Raw genomic sequence first — 20,639 nt, 5'->3', positions numbered from 1 at the left:
CTTTCACTAAAAATAACATCTGAAATACTTCTAAAACATTAAACACAAGTCACACTGGGCATATCCTCCTGCTGCGCTGTGCATCTTAAATAGAATGGTTTCTTTTGCTGATGTTGTAAATACCTATTGCCACATTTCAAAGTGAGAGATATGAGGGGCGGGATTCTCCCACAATTGGCGGGGCAGTCCATACCGGCAGCAAGAGCGGCGCGAACCACTCCGGCGTCGGGCGGCCCGGAAGTTGCGGAATCCTCCGCATTTCCGGGGGCTAGGCCGGCGCTGGAGAGGTTGGCGCCGGGCCAACCGGCGGCGAAGGGCCGCCGCCAGCCGACGTGAGTTGGCGCATGCGCAGGACTGCCGGCGTGTTTCCTGCGCATGCGCAGGGGGTTTCTTCTCCGCGCCGGCCATGGCGGAGCCTTACAGAGGCCAGCGCGGAGGGAAAGAGTGCCCCCACGGCACAGGTCTGCCCGCAGATCGGTGGGCCCGGATCGCGGGCCAGGCCACCGTGGTGGCCCCCCTCGGGGCCGGATCCCCCCCACACCCCCGAGCACCTCTCTAGACGGCCGACAAGCCAGGTCCCGCCGGGATGGACCATGTCCATTTCACGCCGACGGGACTGGCCGAAAACAGGTGGCCCGCTCGACCTATCGGGGCCTGGAGAATTGCCGGTGGGGGGGGGGGGGGGGGGGCGCTGCCAACGGTCCCCGACCAGCGCAGCGCGATCCCTGCCCCCGCCCGAAAACCGGCGGCGGAGAATTCGGCAGCCGCCGTCTGGGCGGCGTGGCGGGATTCACGCCGCCCCCCCTGGCGATTCTCTGGCCCGGTGGGGGGGTCAGAGAATCCCACCTGTGTATTTTGCAAAGAACATTATAGTTGGGGAGAATTATGTTTAAATAAACAAGGTCGATTCAAATCATCTCTTCAAGCAGAATTGCTTTCCCTTATTAATTCTGGAATTCTTATGAGGTTTTATACTTGAATTTCAGTTTGGGGAAGACTTAGGGAAGACTTACCAATGAAATGCGGAGATGCACTTATTTCCTGAATAGACAGATGTCTAGCTCCGGCTGGAATTTCAAACATCTTCACATAGCCTTTTAGATCAGAGGAAAATAGTAACCAAAATATAATGTTAAAAGGTACGGAACACATTTTATGTGAAATGACTTGTCTTAACATTAGAACAAAATACCAAAATTATCATTGAGGTGACAAGTGAACTTCCAACATCCTGGGGCTAATATTCTTCCGGGATACGGATGTGAAGTTGCCTTGTATTTTCTCCTTATCTTCAGTACAGTAATTACACCTTTGTTACACTGTGATTTGACCTAAAAGATTGCAAAAATTTTAATCTTTGCAAATTTGGATCAATTTATATCCTTATTGCACTAGTTGCAAGTTTTCTAAACGTTTTAATGTTAAAAAATTTTCACCCATCAGAGTCCTACAAGGCTAATTTACATAAATTCACTGTTCAAATACAGAGAGGTTTCCTCGGTTTATGCGGCCAGTGTAATCAGTTTAATTTTACACCCAAAATAACTGGTCTGGCAGTACCTCGCAATTCAAACAGGCCCACACTAAGAGATGGTGTACTGAAGGGGCTCTCATTGATTTATTAACCCTTACTTCAAGTGTCAATGCTGGTTCAGTGTTTAGCACTCTTGTAGCTGAGTCATTAGATGGTGGGTTTAAATTCCACTCCAGTTAACACTTCAGTTCATTGCTGAGAGTGCTACACTCTCAGTGATGCCTTTCCGATGAGATGTTAAATAGAGGTCTTCTCAGGTGGACATAAAAGGTCCCGTGACATTAATTTGAAGTAGAGCATGGGAGTTATCTCCACTGCCCTGACTAATATTTATCCCTCAATCAACATCAAAAATAAAAAGGGTTTCTGGTCATTATCACATTGTTACTTGTGGGTGCTTGTTGCATGATAACTGGCTGCCACATCTGCAACATTACAATAGTGACCACACTTCAGGAGTACTTTATCAGCTGTAAAGGACATTTACGATGTTCTGAGATCCTGAAAGGCATTTATATAAATGTAAGCCTTTCTTTTGTTATTTGTAAAGCTGACGTTTATGTAACTGTACTGCTTTTCTTTCCTCTGAGAGTTAATTCCAACTTGTCAGGCTCCTAATATTTCTGAGAAGACTTTTGCTTTGTACCTAATTATGTCTATCCTTTTGCCGTGTTGAAATGCTCCGGGGGCCTGTAGTGCAAGAAAGCTTTGCTGCTCACTCTGTGCAAAGAGTTGTCTGCTGGCTCAAGGCAGCTAATTCCGGAGAGGAAGCATCACTGAAGGGTGATCTTGGGCAGCTTGGTCTTGCCAGTCACCGTACACTGGCATAGTGTCCTGAGGATGATTGCAAACGTCTTACTGTGCGGCTCAACATCAGGCACACAGGGGTGGATTCTCTGTTTGGGAGACTATATTCTCCCTCCGGCGCTGAATTGCGGCAGTTTTATGATCCCCTTGCGGTTGTAAAGCGAGATGCCATGCCATGCAAATTTTCCCAGGGAATCCCGCTATCGGGCCGTCATCTTCAGCGGGCGGCCCGATATGAAGGTCCGGCAGCCGGTACCCAGCCCCGCACCGCAAATCGGCAGTTCGATCTCGGAAGGAAAGGGTAGCGAGGGGTGGGTGGGGAGGAGGGGCACCTCCATCAGAAGGTCCCTTCTGACTGGGGACACCCTCACCTCAAAGCCCAGTGACCTTCCTGCACGCCCCTCCCCCAGTCTATCCTCTGAGATCCCGATCGCCCCCTCGCAACCCCCCCCCCCCCCCCCCAGAAGTTCTCTATCCTCCTTGCCCTGGGAACCCTGCCACTTCCGTGACTTTCAGTTCCCGGGACTTAGTTCCAGATAGCTCCCTGCAGTACCTCATCTGACCACTGCAGCGCTGTGACTGGAGAGCGTCCAGGCAATCTGATTGGCTGGTAGCTCCTCACTCTTCCTGGGTGAGGGCTGAAGTCCTTCCTCATGCCAATCAATGCTCATTAGAGTGTGATATGGCATTCGGGCTGCTGGAATCAGCGAGGATGTGTTCTGGCCATAATCTCTCACAATCGTGCTTGACACTGTTATAAACCCCATGGGGACGACCCGATTAATCTCTCCATAAGCCTCGTGGAGTATGCGTTCCCCCGCTGAGGGGATAGTTAACTATGGACTTTAAAAGTCGGCCGAGGTTGGAGCCGAGCTGCAGAGTAGTCCCGACTGGGACTGTTACTTGTATATACGTTACCTTGGTAATAAACCAATCGTTTCAACTCTCCTTTCTGGACTTCTCTGTGACTACTAAAGACGGCAACAGCATTTTGGTCTCCTAGTTAACATTTACTGCAAAAATCATTGCAGAGCAGGGCTCCTTCTCATCCAACTTCTGCCCAAATTCGATTGCTAACAGACTGGACTAGGCCCCTCTCTCCTCACAACATCTCTTTCAACACCCTGCCAGTGGGTAAAGCTTCTGAACTGTAATTAGGAATGGACGTTTTGTCTGCTATTCCCTTCCTTAGCTGAGGTGGTTTTGAACCTAAACAGATAACTTGGTGTTAAAAATGAGATTTGTTCTGGAATTACTGCACTGGATGATGTCTTTATTTTTGAATGATCCGAGGTGCTGTGTTCCAGTTTTATTTTTGAAATGTTTAAAGACATAAATAATAACACGCTGACCTGGCTTCTTTGCTGCTCTGGAAAAAGTCCCTTTGATCACGTTGCAGTGAGAATTATCGCCGCCACACACCCCACATTTGTCTTCCTTCTTAATGGAGCCCAGTACTTTATCACATCCCACTTTCTGAAACATCAAAAGAACACTAGACTTTACATTTTGCAGTGTTTGAGAGTATTATTAACAGGCTTTTTATAAAGATAAGCATCAATATCAAAGAAAGCCATTAATGTCAAAGACATACTCGCTGAGATAGAGTTACCCCTGTTTTAGTCTAGTTTAGTAGATGTTAAAACTAGCTAATCATTTTCTGATGAATTTCACATCCATGGACGCCTCTGCAATCCAGGATCCTTCCATTTTATCCATTGCACTCTGTAAAGATATGGCAGGTGAATATCCTCAGACTATGTCCCATTATCCAGTATAGTTTACTACTTTGGAGATGTATTCAAACAACTCAGTACATATGCAAAATACATATATTATTTTAATCAGTTATTTCACTCTGAAATTTGCCAGGGACAAGTTTAAAACTAAAAATAAGTCTAAATCCACTGCTGGTTCGCGGGTGCACTCTATGCTGGGTGCTATTCTTTGCAAGGCCACTACCTATATGACTGCTGACCTCAAAGAAATTGAACAATTTTCCAATCAGATTAGTGCAGACAGGATCCAAGGAGGCACACAAAAAAAATACATCAATATTTTAACAATACTGCATCATCCTATTATTCAATCATCTTTCTAGCTGCCTCATAAGGTCAGTCACCACAAAATGTTGAGAAAAAGGAAATATTGGCAAGTCTTTATTTTGTGTGTTGGAACCAAGTCCAATTGGCAACAGATTATCTTTCAGTTTCCAAATATTTAAGAAAAAATGTAAATGCTTTCCCAGGTAGAGTACAAATGTATGTCTGATCAACAAAACCGAGTTAGAGTCCCGGTTAGTGACCCATTGAGAAAAAGAGTTTTTGCGAGCTATTACAGCTGTACACTAAACATTTCACATTTACATACGGCAGCACTAAGCTGGTGTTTCTATTGTAAAAATAAAGCAGGAATGTTTCTGTGGGATTGTGTGGACTCCTGTTCTATCAGAAAAAGGAGATCAATTTGTATGATATGGAAAAATAACATCTGAGGCGCAAACCTGTTCAGAGGCTTTTCAGGAAATGGTAGAACTGACCAAACTGTAATTAGTCCAAAAATGCTGTCAAAATATTAAAGTGAGTAAATAAATATATCATAAAATAAAATAAAAATTCTCACTTTAGTCTTCCTTTCCGCCTTATGCTCTCTAACTAACTAAAGTTAGACATCAGGAGGCTGTAATAGGTTTGTGTTCTACCTTTGTCGAATGTATAATATTGTTCAAAGCAGACCAATTAAGCAGGGTGCCATGCACCCAATCTGTGCCAGAAAATCACACGCATGCCTGAAACAGATGTTTGGCTCTTTAAACATGTTACTAAGGGCCCAAATATATGTTTAAGACCCCTTTATAAAATTAGTTATTGATGACCAAAGCAGATTGGGTTTGTTTCAGTCTGGATTCTTTGGTAGCTACTTGGGCTGCCAAAAATAGGTAAATGTTAGACGCATTTTAAAATTAAATTTTCTGTAGAGCCACGGGTATGAGCAATAATTATACCCTCCGACTCCACAGTCGCTGAAGCCAACCCCTCCCACTATTATCTGATCTAGCCCTCCTCCCAGAACTTACCTCAGGGCCACTATCAGGAAGCCAAAACTGCTTTTTCTCATGGGGCAAGCTGCCTATGAAGATGGGACAGCCTCCACCAATTTGTAGTTTTGGTCTCTTTACCTAAGGGAATATATACTGGCATTGGAGGCAGTCCTAAGAAGGTTCATTAGGTTGATCCTAGGTATGGAGGGATTTTCTTATGTGGAGAGGTTGAGTAGGTTGGGCATGGACGTATTGATGTTTAGAAGAATGAGAGATGATCTTATTGAGACATATAGGATTCTCAGGGGGCTTCGCACAGTAGATGCTGAGAAGTTGTTTCTTGTGGGAGAGTCTAGGATCAGAGGGCATAATTTTAGAGTAAGGAGTCACCCTTTAAAGACAGATATGAGGAGGAATTTCTTCTCTCAGATGGTAATGAATCTATGGAATCCTTTACTACAGAGGCTGGGTCATTAAGTATGTTCAAGGCAGGGTAGTACAGTGGCGCAGTGGTTGGCACTGCTGCCTATGGCACTGAGGACCCGGGTTCGATCCTGGTCCCAGGTTACTGTCTGTGTGGAGTTTGCACATTCACCCTGTGTCTGCGTGGATCTTGCTCCCACAACCCAAAGATGTGCAGGTTAGGTGGATTGGCCAAGCTAAATTGTCCCTTAATTGGAAAAAATAATTGGGTACTCTAAATTTATTAAAAGAAAGTATATTCAAAGCTGAGATAGACAGATTTTTAATCAGTGACGGAATCAAAGGTTATGGGGATAAGGCAGGAAGTGGAGTTGAGGACTGTCATTTCAGATCAGTCATGATCTCATTGAATGGTCGAGCGGACTCGATGGGTTGAATGGCCTACTTCTGCTCCTGAATCTTATGGCCTTAAGGTCTTATGGAGCTGAAGTGAGACCCGAGCTCAATTTCAGAATAGCCCAACCTCTCCCTTGCGGCTGTGTAGGTCCAGACTAATTTACAAACCTTAATTTTTTGTGGCAAAGCAGTCCTGTAGATGAAAAATTATTCTGAATCCCATCTGAATTTTTATTAGACCTGATTCAATGTTCACAAAGAAAGAAGCAGATCCTTGATGGGCTTAGTTTTGCCAAGAATGTTTGTTAAAGGAAATATTTTGCTCCTGTCTTTGTTAACTAAAGATGCTGTGGTTTTTCACTTTCAAAAGCACTACTTCCTTGGCTCTATACTCTAAAAACTGGCACAGTCTCCCAAGCAGACTGCTGACAAGATGGTGCGCATATATTATCTGGGTATATATAGAGGTTACACTTTATTTTAGTTAGTTTTGTTTTATTACTATAATGGGAAAGTATTTGGCCAATTTGGAACTATTGAAAAATACGAACTTTAGTTGTGCGAAGAGCTTCCTCCGCTGATATTCCACTATTGCAGTTTGTGAAGCTAACCAAAATAACTAAATGTATATTTTATCTACAGGAAATGGCTAAATAAGGCTTTTCTTTAAAGCAGGAGAAAAAAAACAGGATAAGAATTACAAGAAACGTGGCACTTCCAGATTAAGCCAGAAATGTAGATTTCATGGCAGAGGCTTCCAGGGCCATTTGGGAAGAGTCGCCAGCAGAGGGTAAACAGCTGTAAGGGCTGCACCTCATTCTAGGGTGATGTGGTTTAAAATTCCAACCCTAATGTCTTTCCTTCATCTCTCAACATATGAACCTCCTTGAAGAATTCAATCAGTTTGATAAGATATGCCATTCTTGCCAAGACTCTCTCACCTTTTCTCGACAGTGGTGAACGATTATTCCCATGAACAACTTTTCTACAACTGATGTCAAGCTAATAGTCCCATAACTGAATATGGGAGAAAACATTGTTTCACTTCTGTTACACAGCAAGTTGTACATTTCACCGTATGAACAACCTGATTCACTATGAAGAAAGCCACAGAAGAATGGGACAATGCGTTTTAAATAATAATAATAATCTTTGTTGTCACAAGTAGGTTTATATTAACACTGCAATGAAGTTACTGTGAAAAGCCCCTAGTCGCCACATTCTAGCGCCTGTTTGGATACACAGAGGGAGAATTCAGAATGTCCAATTCACCTAACAGCATGTCTTTCGGGACTTGTGAGAGGTAGTCGGAACACCGGGGAGAAACCCACGCAGACACAGGGAGAACATGCAGACTCCGCACAGACAGTGACCCAAGCCGGGAATCGAACCTGGGTCCCTGGTGCTGAGAAGCAACTGTGCTAACCACTGTTCTACCGTAAATGGAAGGCTTCTTGTGTATGTGAATAGCACATAACAGATAATAATATGGAACAGCTTAAAATATTTACCTTCAGTAAAATTTCATTTATCAATAATGACCTTTAAATGATTGTTGTTTGTCTATAATATTAGTAACCATTTGAGTTATTGAGCACGTAGTGGACCAGGTAGAATGCTTGTTTGACAGAATCTGAGAAAAACTTGTGACTTTGCATGATCTAATTCTACATTAACACAATGATCACATCACTCACCACACAATCACCTCGAACACAAATATCATGGTGATTGCTGTAGGAACAAAGTGTTCCATCATGTACGATTCGTTTCATGTATACAACTTCCTTAGTTTCTTTTGATTCACAGGTGAGGAAGCACCTTTGTTCAGCTGTTGAGAGATATGAATTATATTACATACAAATTTATCCTTGCCACATCATAGAATAACTCTTGCTTTATCATGTCTTTGAAGCTTCTTTTCTGACTGTAAGTGCATCTTACTTGATGCAGTAGATCAATACCAATTTTAGACTCCTTTTTGAAGAAAGCAAATGATTAAATATTTTAATGGCTCAACACTTAAATGTCAACTAACACACCGTTTTATGCCGTATTCATTGTCAGGGTTGACCTGGATGGTGTGAACCTCCAGGAACAATCTGAGGCTGGAAGATGGACTCCCTCCAGGACACCAAATCGCCCCTCACCCACTGCTGTGCCATTCCTGGATCCAGGGTTACAGGTTGCCTCCATCCTGAATGCCAGAGACAGCCCCAAGCATTGTTCATGTGAGTCCCGACATCTGCCCAACACGTTGTTCCAAACGTGTTTCATGCCAACATATTTTCCTGCCTGCACTGCAGTGAATCTGGTTTGCTGCGCTCTCTATAACATGGTCCTCCAGAGAGTTGTGGAACCTAAGAATGGTAAAACCCTGGAGGGGGACAGCTAATTGGGGGAGGAGTAGGAGGAGGAGGAAGAATTGGGGAGAGAGAGCAATGACACTGAACAGAGAGTGCCCCTGCTGCATGTTGGCACAGTGGTTAGCACTGCTGCCTCACAGCTTCAGGGACCCGGATTCAATTCCGGCCTGGGGTCACTGTCTGTGTGGAGTTTGCACTTTCTCCTCGTGTCTGTGTGGGATTCCTCCGGGTGCTCCGATTTCCTCCCACAGTCCAAAGATGTGCAGGTTAGGTGGGTTGGCCATGCAAAATTGCCCTTTCATGTCCAAAAGGTTAGATGGGGTTACTGGGATAGGGAAGAGGTGCGGGCTTAAGTAGGGTGCTCTTTCCAAGAGCCGGTGCAGACTCGATGGGCCGAATGGCTTCCTGTAGATTCTATGATCTATGATGAGGTGGCCTCCGCCCACCAGGAGGAGGGAGATGCACCTCCCTCCTCTTGGTGTCAGGCAAGTTGTACAATTAATCTGAGCAAACCCCTCGGGCTCAGAAGTGGCAATCTACCTTTGCTGCACCTAGTCCAGTGTCACCTCGAGTGGTCTATCGATAAAGGAGGCTGTCCTATCTGCTCCTGATGTTCTGTGTTGTCCGGTTTATCTCCTTTGCTGCAGTAAATTCAAATTTTGTTTTATGATAACTTATATGACTGTAATTATTGCTGCCATTTTTAAGGTATGGCAGTAATTTTTAAATCTGAAATTATTCTTGATATCCTAACCCTGCACCCTTCACATGTGATTCACATTGTCTCATGAGTGACAAATCATGGGACTCTGTGCACACCCAACATAAGGTGTACTTCTCGGTATCCTTGCAATGCAGCCCAAATGGAAAATCATTCTTCTAGTTGCTTCAGTTAAAGGTTTGAAGATCATAAGAAGCTGGAATGAGGAAAAATCAGTTAGCCAAACATGGTTCTTGTCTATTATGGGATCCAGAATGACCATTTCCATCTGTCTCTCACTTGGGAATAAATATTTGGATTGTTTTAGAAGGGAACATTGAAATTGCTGGATGGGAAAAGATTAAGATACATCAAGTTCACCTTCTACCAACCTGTTATAATAATCTTTATTGTCACAAGTAGGCTTACATTAATACTGCAATGAAGTTACTGCGAAAAGCCCCTAGTCGCCACATTCCGGCACCTGTTCGGGTACACAGAGGGAGAATTCAGAATGTCCAAATTACCAATCGGCACATCTTTGGACTGTGAGAGGAAACTGGAGCACCCGGAGGAAACCCACACAGACACAGGGAGAACGTGCAGACTCGGCACAGACAGTGACCCAAGCTGGGAATCAAAACTGGGATCCTGGTGCTGTGAAGCAACAGTGCTACCCATTGTGCTACCGTGCCGCCCAATGTTAGTCAATGATGCAACCATAAGTGATTTGCTGACCAATCATGGCAATCAATTTCCATTAATTAGTGTACAAATGACAAATGAGATGAAGAAAACCTGCCATTGGTGAAAAACTTTGGGAACCATGGATAGAATGTTGTTGATGTGATGGATGTCTCTCCTGTCATCTGGAGAGGCCTTTTCGAAGGCCTGTCAATCTACAAGGCAACCAGGCAGGGGTAAGGCCAGCAATGGGCCTTCAGCTGGAATCAAGACCCCAGGAGTGGAAGTTTTGCCTACTGACAGCTGCAAGCCAATCAGAAGCCAGCAGTTCTTCTGCTCAGCAGTGTCACTGGAGAGGTCTTGAATGCTGTCAGAAGGACAGTTGCAGGATCGCGGCGTGACTCAGGCCAGAGGTGAGTAATGTGAGAAGTATGGCAGCAAGGGTAGAGGGTGGCTCGCAGTGGGCTCCCCTTCCCATGTCTGGTCCAATGATCAGGCATTGAGTGTCATTGATCGTGGAACCCCTCTCCCCAGGAGGTGACAAGCAACCCGCACAGGCTTATCTATCGTGCACACTGCATGGAAACAGCCCCGCTGGTCACGGGTTTAAACCCAGCAGCAGCAGGATGAGGCCCTTTACTGGTCATTAATTGCCACCATTGGTCAAATTACATGCTCCACTTGCCTCCAAACTTGCGCCAGCGAGGTGCATGGCCTCCACCCGCTGCAGTAATTAACCAAAGGCAGGAATTTCCTCCAATAGGAGACCCTGTTTCCCTGGAGCCAGTGTTGGACTGGAGGCCATTACACTGCGTAGGATGATGATGTCCACAAGGAGGCTTTACTTGGAGGGGGGGGGGGGGGCGGGGGGGGGGGGGGGGGGGGGAGGAGGCAGGGGGGCTGTGTGGTGAAGGGGTTTTTATGGAGTGTCAAATGATTAGCAATATTTTTCATCATGGTGGACTGACGGGTGCTGGACGTTTTGATGACATAAGGTAAATGGGAACTATTTTTGTGCCAATAGTGGTCTAGCCATCCATCAACCCTGCACAGCTTTGATCCCCTTGCTGCTTATCCGGCAATATCCAATGTGATCAGTTTTAAAGGGCATTGGTGGGTGCGGTCAAGGTTCCAGCTGGGGATTTTCAAAATCCACTGTGATGATCAGACTTTGTGCCATTTTGGAGTACGTGTAACAATTATTAAGTACACCTAGTTGTGTACATTATAGGCTGCACAGATTTCTATGCTGTGTGCACCTGCCAGCTAGCAGCATTTCAGGAACATTGGTAAAATTAAAATGTCATGGCCAAGGACACTGAAAGCTTCCTTACGGTCACGATGCTCATATGGCAGCCACTCGTGCATGCTGTGGTTATACTCAAAGTTGTTATTCCATTGCCTGCATTGCTGTTCTCTAAAGTCTTCAAAATGCTCTGGACAGTCTTCTGTGTTACAAAGCTGATACTCGTAACTCTGACCAGAACACTCTCGACCACCATTCGAAGGTCTGGGGGAGGAAAGCAAAGTTCAATAGACAGGGTATTGACTTGTAGCTGCAAAGTATTCTTGATTTAATCAAACCATCAAAATAAACGACCATTAGATTAGTTGTATAAATCACATCCTTACTTTGAAACATGCTACCTAAATTGCATCAATGGATAAGTCATTCTCAAACGTTCTTCAGAGTATCTCCAGTTGCAGAGTAATAGGCAGTAGACTGTTCTAATACGATGGTCAAATAGTCAATCATTTACTGAGTATGAAAGGCTGTTATTAATTGGAAACATATTTTTAGCCCAAACATAAATTCCTGGCAATAACGTCAACCTAACTGTAACTGTTTTAAACTGTGAGGTAGTGGATACAGGAGACGAATGGGGTGATCCGAAGAGACAAGGAGGAGACAGGAGTGAGACTTTGATGGGAAAGAGAAGTAGGGGAGATGATTTAAGGCATCGCTTTTTCACTATGCCTTGTTGCTGTTTCACCAATCAGTTATCACTCCTTGTGCGAGGTGCTCGAGAAGCCCAGCGAATCATACCCATATGTTTTGGTCATGCCCGGCACTACAGGGGTTTTGGATGGGGGTGACAAAGGTGCTTTCAAAAGTAGTGGGGGTCCGGGTCGAACCAAGCTGGGGGTTGGCTATATTTGGGGTTGCACAAGAGCCGGGAGTGCAGGAGGCGAGAGAGGCCGATGTTTTGGCCTTTGCGTCCCTACTAGCCCGGCTTAGGATATTGCTAATGTGGAAAGAAGCCAAGCCCCCGGGGGTGGAGACCTGGATAAATGACATGGCAGGGTTTATAAAGCTAGAGCGGATTAAGTTCGTCCTAAGGGGGTCGGCTCAAGGGTTCACCAGGCGGTTGCAACCGTTCGTCGAATACCTCGCAGAAAGATAGATGGAATGGAAAAAAGAAGGCAGCAGCAGCAGCCCAGGATCGGGGGGGGGGGGGAGGAACCAGAAGGACTCTCAGGGTTGTTAATATATACTGTATAATATGTATAGGTCGTTGCTACAGATAATTATATATTGGACTGTTAAAATATATTTTTGGAGAGTGTTACTTGTGATAAGGCAGTTGCCAATTAGGGTTAGTTTTCATTTTTGTTATTTATTATTTATTCATTTTCTGTTCATAAAATAGGTCATTGTTATTTGTGTTGTTATAATATTGTGTAAAGGATGCACAATGTACTGTGTTGGTTGACCAAAAATTTTCAATAAAATATATTTTTTTAAAAATCAGTTATCACTCCTAGCCAGGCACTTGCTCGCTACCAGAGCACAAAACCTGTTCTCAGATCTAAACAGGTGTTCCCCTGTCCCCCAATAATCTCTCATACATCCTACTGAACGACAACACTCCCATTGACAAACGAGTGAAGAAATGGACTGGAGAGAAGAAAAATCAGAAAAGACGACAAAAAAAAGAGACAAATTAACAAACAGTGATAAGGGAAAGAATCCAACAGGACAATAAGATTTAAGAAGAATATAAAGGGGGAACCAGCAATCTATACAAATCACACAGTTTTTGTCTATCCACACTTTTCTGATATGTTGGAGGGCAGTTTGCTGTACAGAGCCTGGCATATGCGGAGGGCCGTAGAGCGAGCAGAGGACTGGAGTGGGAGATGCACGCGTGGCTGTCCATGGTTAGCGGTGGCAGCAAAATGGGATATGATGGCGGTAAAAAAACAGCAGCAGGAAAGGTGAAGCCAACAACAAAGTTGAAATGAAATGAAATGAAAATCGCATATTGTCATGAGTAGACTTCAAATGAAGTTACTGCGAAAAGCCATCCCAGATGCAGAGTTGGGAACTGGGGGGATGTGGTAGGGGAAGACAGCACAGGGGAAAGGGTGGCATGGAAGGGGGGGAAAAGCATGCGAGTAAGAGAGGAACGCATGGGAAGTATGGAACGTGGGTCGAATGGGATGGCTTAGGGGGACATGAATGGGAAATGGGGTGGCGTAGCAAAAATGGGCTGGGATGTGTGGAAGAATTCAGTACATCAAGGGTTAATTTGGGAGTGAGTGCAATGGTGCCCACTGCTGATGTTATAATAGATAGAGGTACAGTTCATAGTTGATTTTATTCTATTTCCAGACAGTTTTGTTTCCATATTTTGCTGGTATTATACTGATGGATGGCAAGTTCCCATGATGAAATCAAATGATTTGAGCTACAATGACACACAGGGCGGGATTCTCAAACCGCCCCCCCGCCCCCCGTTGGAGAATCGCCGTGAGGCAGCCTGAATCCCGCCCCGCCGCTCCGATGCCGGCTGCCGAATTCTCCAGTGGCTTTTTTTTGACGGGGGCAGGGATTGTGCCGCGCCGGTCGGGGGCCGTTGGCAGTGGCCCCCCCGATGATTCTCCGGTCCCCGATGGGCCGAGCGGCCGGCCATTTTTGGCCAGTCCCGCCGGCGTGAATTACATAAATTTTGTCCCGGTGGGATCTGGCTCTGAGGGCGGCCTGCGGAGTCCTCGGGGGGGGGCGTGGGGGGACCCGGCCCTGGGGGCTGGCCCCCATGGTGGCCTGGCCCCCGATTGGGGCCCACCGTTCTGCGGGCGGGCCTGTGCCGTGGGGGCACTCTTTTCCTCCGGAAGCTCGTGCCGGCCATGGCGGAGCTTTACACAGGCCGGCGCGGAGAGGAAACCCCCTGCGCATGCACAGGAATTACGCCAGTGGTTCTGGGAACACGCTGGTGCTCCTGCGCATGCGCCAACTCGCGCCGGCCGGCGGAGGCCCTTTGGCGCCAGTGGGTGCGGCGCCAACCACTCCAGCGCTGGCCTAGCCCCCGAAGGTGCGGACGATTCCGCACCTTCCGGGCGGCCCGACGCCGGAGTGGTTCACGCCACTCTGCCGCTAGTACGGCCCGCCCGCCGGATACCGGAGAATCCCGCCCACAGTCTTTGATTTTATTCCATACAGCATCATCTACAGTTCACGGGAGACTGGATTATTTGACATTATAAGACTCAGATTTTGCAACAGTAATGACAGTTAAGCTGTCGGTGTTTGCCATCTTTACTCATCTGAAACTCACAGCAACATCTCGAGTCTGTACATGATCGGTTAAATGCAAAGTCCAGAAGTTACTGTCAGTGATGTTGTGTTTCTGCAATCGATTAGAAATCATTGCACTGCTGAGAACTTGCCCATTTATTTTGTAACAGCGCTGTTAAGAACTCCTGATAAAGTTATGCAAACGAGGTGAATTTGGGTTTTTAACAGTGTACTAAGTCATAACTACTTCTGACCTTGCAAAATGAATTTTAAACGTGTAATGTTATTTTTAAAAATCTATGTTTTTAAATTACATATTGCAGTCTGTTTTATGATAATAATAATCTTTTATAATTCAAGATGTTAATGCATACGGTCCAATTATTTAATTTATTCTCTGTAAGATTAGTAAAATGTGTACGATAATAAATGCATTCTACTTCCTGGACTGCTGTCTATTTGAGTGTTTCAATGTGATTTGCTGCTTATCCTCCTTGAAGACATTGGGCACGAAAGTATCATATCTGGTGCGACTTTCTGGGCATTTCCAGATGGCGAACCGGCAAGACTGCGGCAAGTATTTAACGGCATTTGATGCCACAAATGATCCCCAATGAGCTACACCAGTACTGGCTATCCTGCCAGCTGATTCGCCAGACTCGCACCTGGCAGTTCCCCGTAAACAAGGGGGAGCTGCTTTTACACACTCCCTCCGAGTTCACTCCCAGTCAGCACAAAAGCATGGCACCACGCAGACCTTCTCCACGCTTCGGGGATGCCAACCTGGCCAGGCATTTGGACACTGTCGGAAGACCAGCTTCAGGACTGCCAATGCCATCAGAGATGCTGTGGCAGGAGTCGTCAATTCATGACTAAGAGGACCGTCGTACAATGCAGGAAGAAGACCAATGATTTCCACCGGATTGCAAGGGTAAGTTAACACCGGCTCCCTGGCACCAGTTCTGCCTGCCACCCCCTGACCTCGTCCCCCCCCCCCCCCGCAACAGATCAGCAGCTGACACCACACATCATCCGCACATCCGATCACAGTGCTTGTGCCCTAGTACACCCTGGCACCCACCATCATCAACCCTCCATGTCCAGGTTCAGTGCACACACATGCCACCTGCCATAGACCCCCCCCCCCCCCCCCCCCCCCCGATGCACTAAGCGTGCAGCTCTCAATGGCCCCTCTCTGTCTCCGCAGGGGAAGTTAGCCCACAATAGGCGTGAAAGGGCCCAGATGGGCGACGGAGTTCCAGACATCAGAATCCTCACCCCTATGAGTAACAGGCCCTGGAAAATCGCGGGGTTGGCCGAGGAGAGAGCAGTCACTGACAACGAGGTTTGCCTGCGCTGCAGAGGGGAGGATCCACTGCTCTTTGCCCAGATGACCCGTCTTAAGTGAGTCATTCATGTCAGACAAAAGGATCCTTCCCTCCCACTAACCACATGTCCATTGTCTCACAGGATCTCCATTTGATGGTGCTGGGTATTCAGGGCCATCCAGGGTCACCCCCCCCCCACCCCGCCTTCTATTATCCCCACCCTCCACTAACGTAGAGACACCCATCTCGATGGGCGACACTAGTGGATAGGCTTCTGGGGCACAATCTGGTGAGCACCACACAGTTTAAGATGCATATTAGGTTGAGGCAGAAACATCCAAGGGAGTCAGCAGTCAGAAGTCTGCTGGATCCTAGGACTCAGCCAAGTCCTAGTCAGATGCCGAGCCTCTGGGCAAGGTTATCCCTGAGTTGATGCAGATGATAGGGTAAGACCGTAAGATTCAGGACGAGATTTTTAAAAAATAATTCATTTATGGGATGTGGGCATTGCTGGTTATGCCAGCATTTATTGCCCATCCCGAGTTGCCCTTTAGAAGGTGGTGGTGGGACTTCCGGGTGCGGCTATGCAGAGCTAGGTCGCATATTCGGCAGCTCCTGCTTGGAATGGACTTTTGGGCTCTTTTACAGGGCCCCCACGGCATTTGTTTGACATTTCCCGGTGTGGGAAGAAGACTGCAGCATTCCCCTGACAGTGTCCCCCAGGAATGTTATGTCTTTTGGCTACCAGACCCGGCAGAAACAGTAAAAGATTTGGCTTGAGCTGCAGGAATAGACAAAAGCCTCTTCCAGCATGCAGGCGAGGGAAGGGCAAGCTTAAAGCTGCATTCTGACTTGAGGGCCTCTATCAAAGGTGAATTCTAGCAGCAGAGGGAACAACTGTGAAAAGATCTACCAAGGCCATTGAAGAAGCAGGGACGAGGCTTCTGGTGGCGGCCATGGAGGAGTAGGTCGCGCATTCGGCAGCTCCCGTCTGGAACCGACTCTCAGACCTTTTTCAGGAGTTTCCATAGACTTTTTGGGGCAGACTGGTGAAGCAAACACTGCCAAAAGGATTCCCTCTCGACTTCCGGTTGCGGCTATGCGGAGCTAAGCCGCACGATTCGGCAGCTCCCGCTACCACGGACTTTCGGGCTCGTTAGAGGAGCCCCAACGGAACTTTTTTTTTTGACGCAACTTCTATGAAACAGACCAGAAGCGTAACGGCCAAAGGAGCGGCACTGGAGCAACGGGAGAAGCGAGGGAAAGAAAACAAAATGGCGGCAGCCGGGGACAAAGGGGAGCTGCAGGAGTTCATCAACGCTGCCTAGAGGAGCAGCGCGAGGAGATGCGCAAGGAGATGTTGGCGCCTATGCTTTCGGCAATTGAAGGACTCGGGATCACCCAGAAGGCCCACGAAGATCCAGGAGGTACAGAAAAGAGTCAGTCAGAACGAGGACGAGCTTGTGGGCCTGGCGGTGAGAGTGGAGCAGAACGAGGCGCTACACAAGAGGTGGGCGGGAAGACTCGAAGACCTGGAGAACAGGTCGAGGAGAAAGAATCTGCGAATCCTGGGTCTCCCTGAGGGAGTGGAGGGGGCTGATGCCGGGGCATACGCGAGCACGATGCTCGAGGCGATGATGGGCACGAAGGCCCCTTCGAGGCCGCTGGAGTTGGACGGGGCACATCGGGTGCTGGCGAAGAAGCCCCAGGCAAATGAGCCACCAAGGGCGATGGTGGTGAGGTTCCACCGGTTCACGGTCAGAGAGTGGGTCCTGAGATGGGCCAAGAAGGAGCGGAGCAGTAAGTGGGACAATGCAGAAATCCGAATATACCCGGACTGGAGCATGGAGGTTGCAAAGCGGAGAGCGGGTTTCAACAGGGCCAAAGCGGCGTTGTACCGGAAAGCAGTGAAATTCGGAATGCTGCAGCCAGCGCGACTGTGGGTCACATACAAGGGCCAACACTATTACTTCAAAACGCCTGAAGAGGCGTGGACCTTTGTGCAAGCCGAAAAGTTGGACTCTAACTGAGGGTTTGTGAGGGTGGAGGGGATGTTTTGGGGTTTGATGTGTGATGGTTGTTGTATATAGGGGGTCAATCACGCGCAGGAAATGTTACATGGGATGGGGGAGAGAGACAAGGCCGCGACAGGAGCTGCGCCAGAGGGGGCGGAGCGGGCTTTGGAAAACGCGGGGTGTTTTCCCGCGTGCGGGAAGAAAGGCGGGAAGGGGAACGAAGGAATGCATATGGATTGGAAGACTCCCACGCGGGGAGGTCAATGGGACGGCGGGGGAAGCCGGGGTCAGCAGGCGTCAGCTGACTTACGGGAGTGACATGGGGGGAGTAAAAAAGGGGGGGGGGGGAAAGGGATGCTGCTGCACTGGCCGAAAGGGAATGGGACACAGAAGAGGTGGTCGGGACGGGGGTCCCTCCTCTGGGGGACTGGAAGGTGAGGTAGGCGTGGACACGGGACTGGCCCAGAAAAGGAGATGGCTAGTCGGCAGGGGGGGGGGGGGCCTCCAATCCGGCTGATAACGTGGAATGTGAGGGGCCTGAATGGGCCGGTGAAGAGGGCTCGAGTGTTCGCGCACTTAAAGGGACTGAAGGCGGACGTGGCCATGCTCCAAGAGACACACCTGAAGGTGGCGGACCAGGTCAGGCTAAGAAAGGGATGAGTAGGACAGGTATTCCACTCGGGACTGGACGCGAAGAATAGAGGGGTGGCAATATTGGTGGGAAAGCGTGTGTCATTTGAGGCCAAGACTATTGTAGCGGACAATGGAGGGTGATATGTAATGGTGAGCGGTAGGCTGCAAGGGACGTGGGTGGTGTTGGTAAACGTATACGCCCCGAACTGGGCTGATGCAGGATTCATGAAGCGCATGTCGGGGCGCATTCCGGACCTGGAGATAGGAGGCCTGATAATGGGAGGGGACTTCAATACAGTGTTGGATCCAGCACTGGACGCTCCAAATCAAGGACTGGAAAGAGGCCGGCGGTGGCCAAGGTACTTAGGGGGTTTATGGATCAGATGGGGGGAGTGGACCCATGGCGGTTTGCAAGGCCGCAGGCCAGAAAATTTTCTTTCTTCTCCCATGTACACAAAGCCTACTCCCGGATAGATTTCTTTGTTCTGGGTAGGGCGCTTATCCCGAGGGTGGAGGGGACGGAGGATTCGGCTCTAGCCGTTTCGGACCATGCCCAGCACTGGGTGGAACTGGAGCTGGGAGAGGAGAGGGACCAATGCCCGTTGTGGCGGCTGGATGTGGGACTGCTGGCGGACAAGGTGGTGTGTGGGAAGGTGAGGGGGTGTATCGAAAGGTACTTGGAGGCCAACGACAACGGGGAGGTGCAGGTGGGGGTGGTATGGGAGGCGTTGAAGGCGATGATCAGGGGAGAGCTAATTTCCATTAGGGCTCATAGGGAGAAGACAGAGGGTATGGAAAGGGGGAGGTTAGTGGGGGAGATTTTGAGAGTGGACAGGAGATACGCAGAGGCCCCGGGGGAAAGATTACTTGGGGAAAGACGACGGCTCCAGACGGAGTTTGACCTGTTGACCACAGGGAAGGCGGAGGCACAGTGGAGGAAAGCGCAGGGGGCGACCTACGAGTATGGGGAAAAGGCGAGTCGGATGCTGGCACACCAGCTCCGTAAGAGGATGGCAGCGAGGGAAATAGGGGGAGTCAAAGATGGAACGGGAGCCACGGTTCGGAGTGCGACGAAAATAAACAAGGTATTTAAGGCCTTTTATGAAGAGCTGTACAGATCCCAGCCCCCAGCGGGGGAAGAGGGGATGAGACTATTCCTAGATCAGCTGAGATTCCCGAGGGTGGAGGAGCAAGAGGTGGCTGGTTTGGGGGCACCAATTGGGTTGGAGGAACTGAGCAAGGGTTTGGGGAGCATGCAGGCGGGAAAGGTCCCGGGACCGGACGGATTCCCGGTGGAGTTCTACAGGAAGTACACAGACCTGTTGGCCCCGCTACTGGTGAGGACCTTTAATGAGACAAGAGAGGAGGGGACCCTGCCCCCGACAATGTCGGAAGCGACAATTTCTTTGATCCTAAAGCGGGACAAGGACCCACTGCAATGTGGATCGTACAGGCGAATCTCGCTCCTCAATGTGGATGCAAAGTTGCTGGCAAAAGTGCTGGCCACGAGGATCGAGGACTGTGTCCGGGGGTAATCCATGAGGACCAGACGGGATTTGTAAAGGGCAGGCAACTAAACACCAATGTGCGGCGGCTCTTAAACGTGATAGTGATGCTATCGGAGGAGGAAGAGGCAGAGATAGTGGCAGCTATGGACGCGGAGAAGGCCTTTGACCGAGTAGAGTGGGAGTACCTCTGGGAGGTGCTGCGTAGGTTTGGGTTCGGGGTAGGGTTTATCAATTGGGTTAAGCTCCTTTACAGAGCCCCGATGGCGAGTGTAGTGACGAACCGGCGGAGGTCGGAGTACTTTCGACTGTACCGAGGGACGAGGCAGGGGTGCCCCCTGTCCCCCCTGTTGTTCGCATTGGCGATCGAACCATTGGCCATGTCATTGAGGGAGTCTAATAAATGGAGGGGGGTGGTCCGAGGGGGAGAAGAGCATCGGGTGTCGCTATATACGGATGACCTGTTGCTGTACGTGGCGGATCCAATGGAGGGGATGGTGGAGGTCATGCAGACTCTAAGGGAGTTTGGGGAGTTTTCGGGCTATAAGCTCAATGTAGGGAAGAGTGAGCTCTTTGTATTACAGGCGGAGGACCAAGAAAGAGGGATAGGGGACCTACTGCTCAGGAGGGCGGAGGGGAGCTTTCGGTATCTGGGGATCCAGATAGCCAGGAGTTGGGGGACCCTACAT

General features: G+C 48.4%; 1 protein-coding gene across 1 annotated transcript in view; it reads right to left on the bottom strand.

Moving 5' to 3' along the window:
- LOC140426956 (A disintegrin and metalloproteinase with thrombospondin motifs 2-like) overlaps positions 1 to 20,639 on the bottom strand; it is a 365,539-nt gene that overhangs the window by 36,471 nt on the left and 308,429 nt on the right. Inside the window, exons 12-15 of the mRNA XM_072512267.1 lie at positions 11,285 to 11,460; positions 7,898 to 8,031; positions 3,694 to 3,817; positions 1,014 to 1,094 (exon numbers count right to left, since the gene is read on the bottom strand). Of these exons, the coding sequence (XP_072368368.1) occupies positions 1,014 to 1,094; positions 3,694 to 3,817; positions 7,898 to 8,031; positions 11,285 to 11,460 (515 nt within the window). The remainder of the gene's footprint in view (positions 1 to 1,013; positions 1,095 to 3,693; positions 3,818 to 7,897; positions 8,032 to 11,284; positions 11,461 to 20,639) is intronic.

Source organism: Scyliorhinus torazame, chromosome 7 (genome assembly GCF_047496885.1).
Source record: "Scyliorhinus torazame isolate Kashiwa2021f chromosome 7, sScyTor2.1, whole genome shotgun sequence".
Taxonomy (NCBI): Eukaryota; Metazoa; Chordata; class Chondrichthyes; order Carcharhiniformes; family Scyliorhinidae; genus Scyliorhinus; species Scyliorhinus torazame.
The sequence above is the reverse complement of the archived record's forward strand: the minus strand, read 5'-3'. Positions and strand labels throughout refer to the sequence as shown.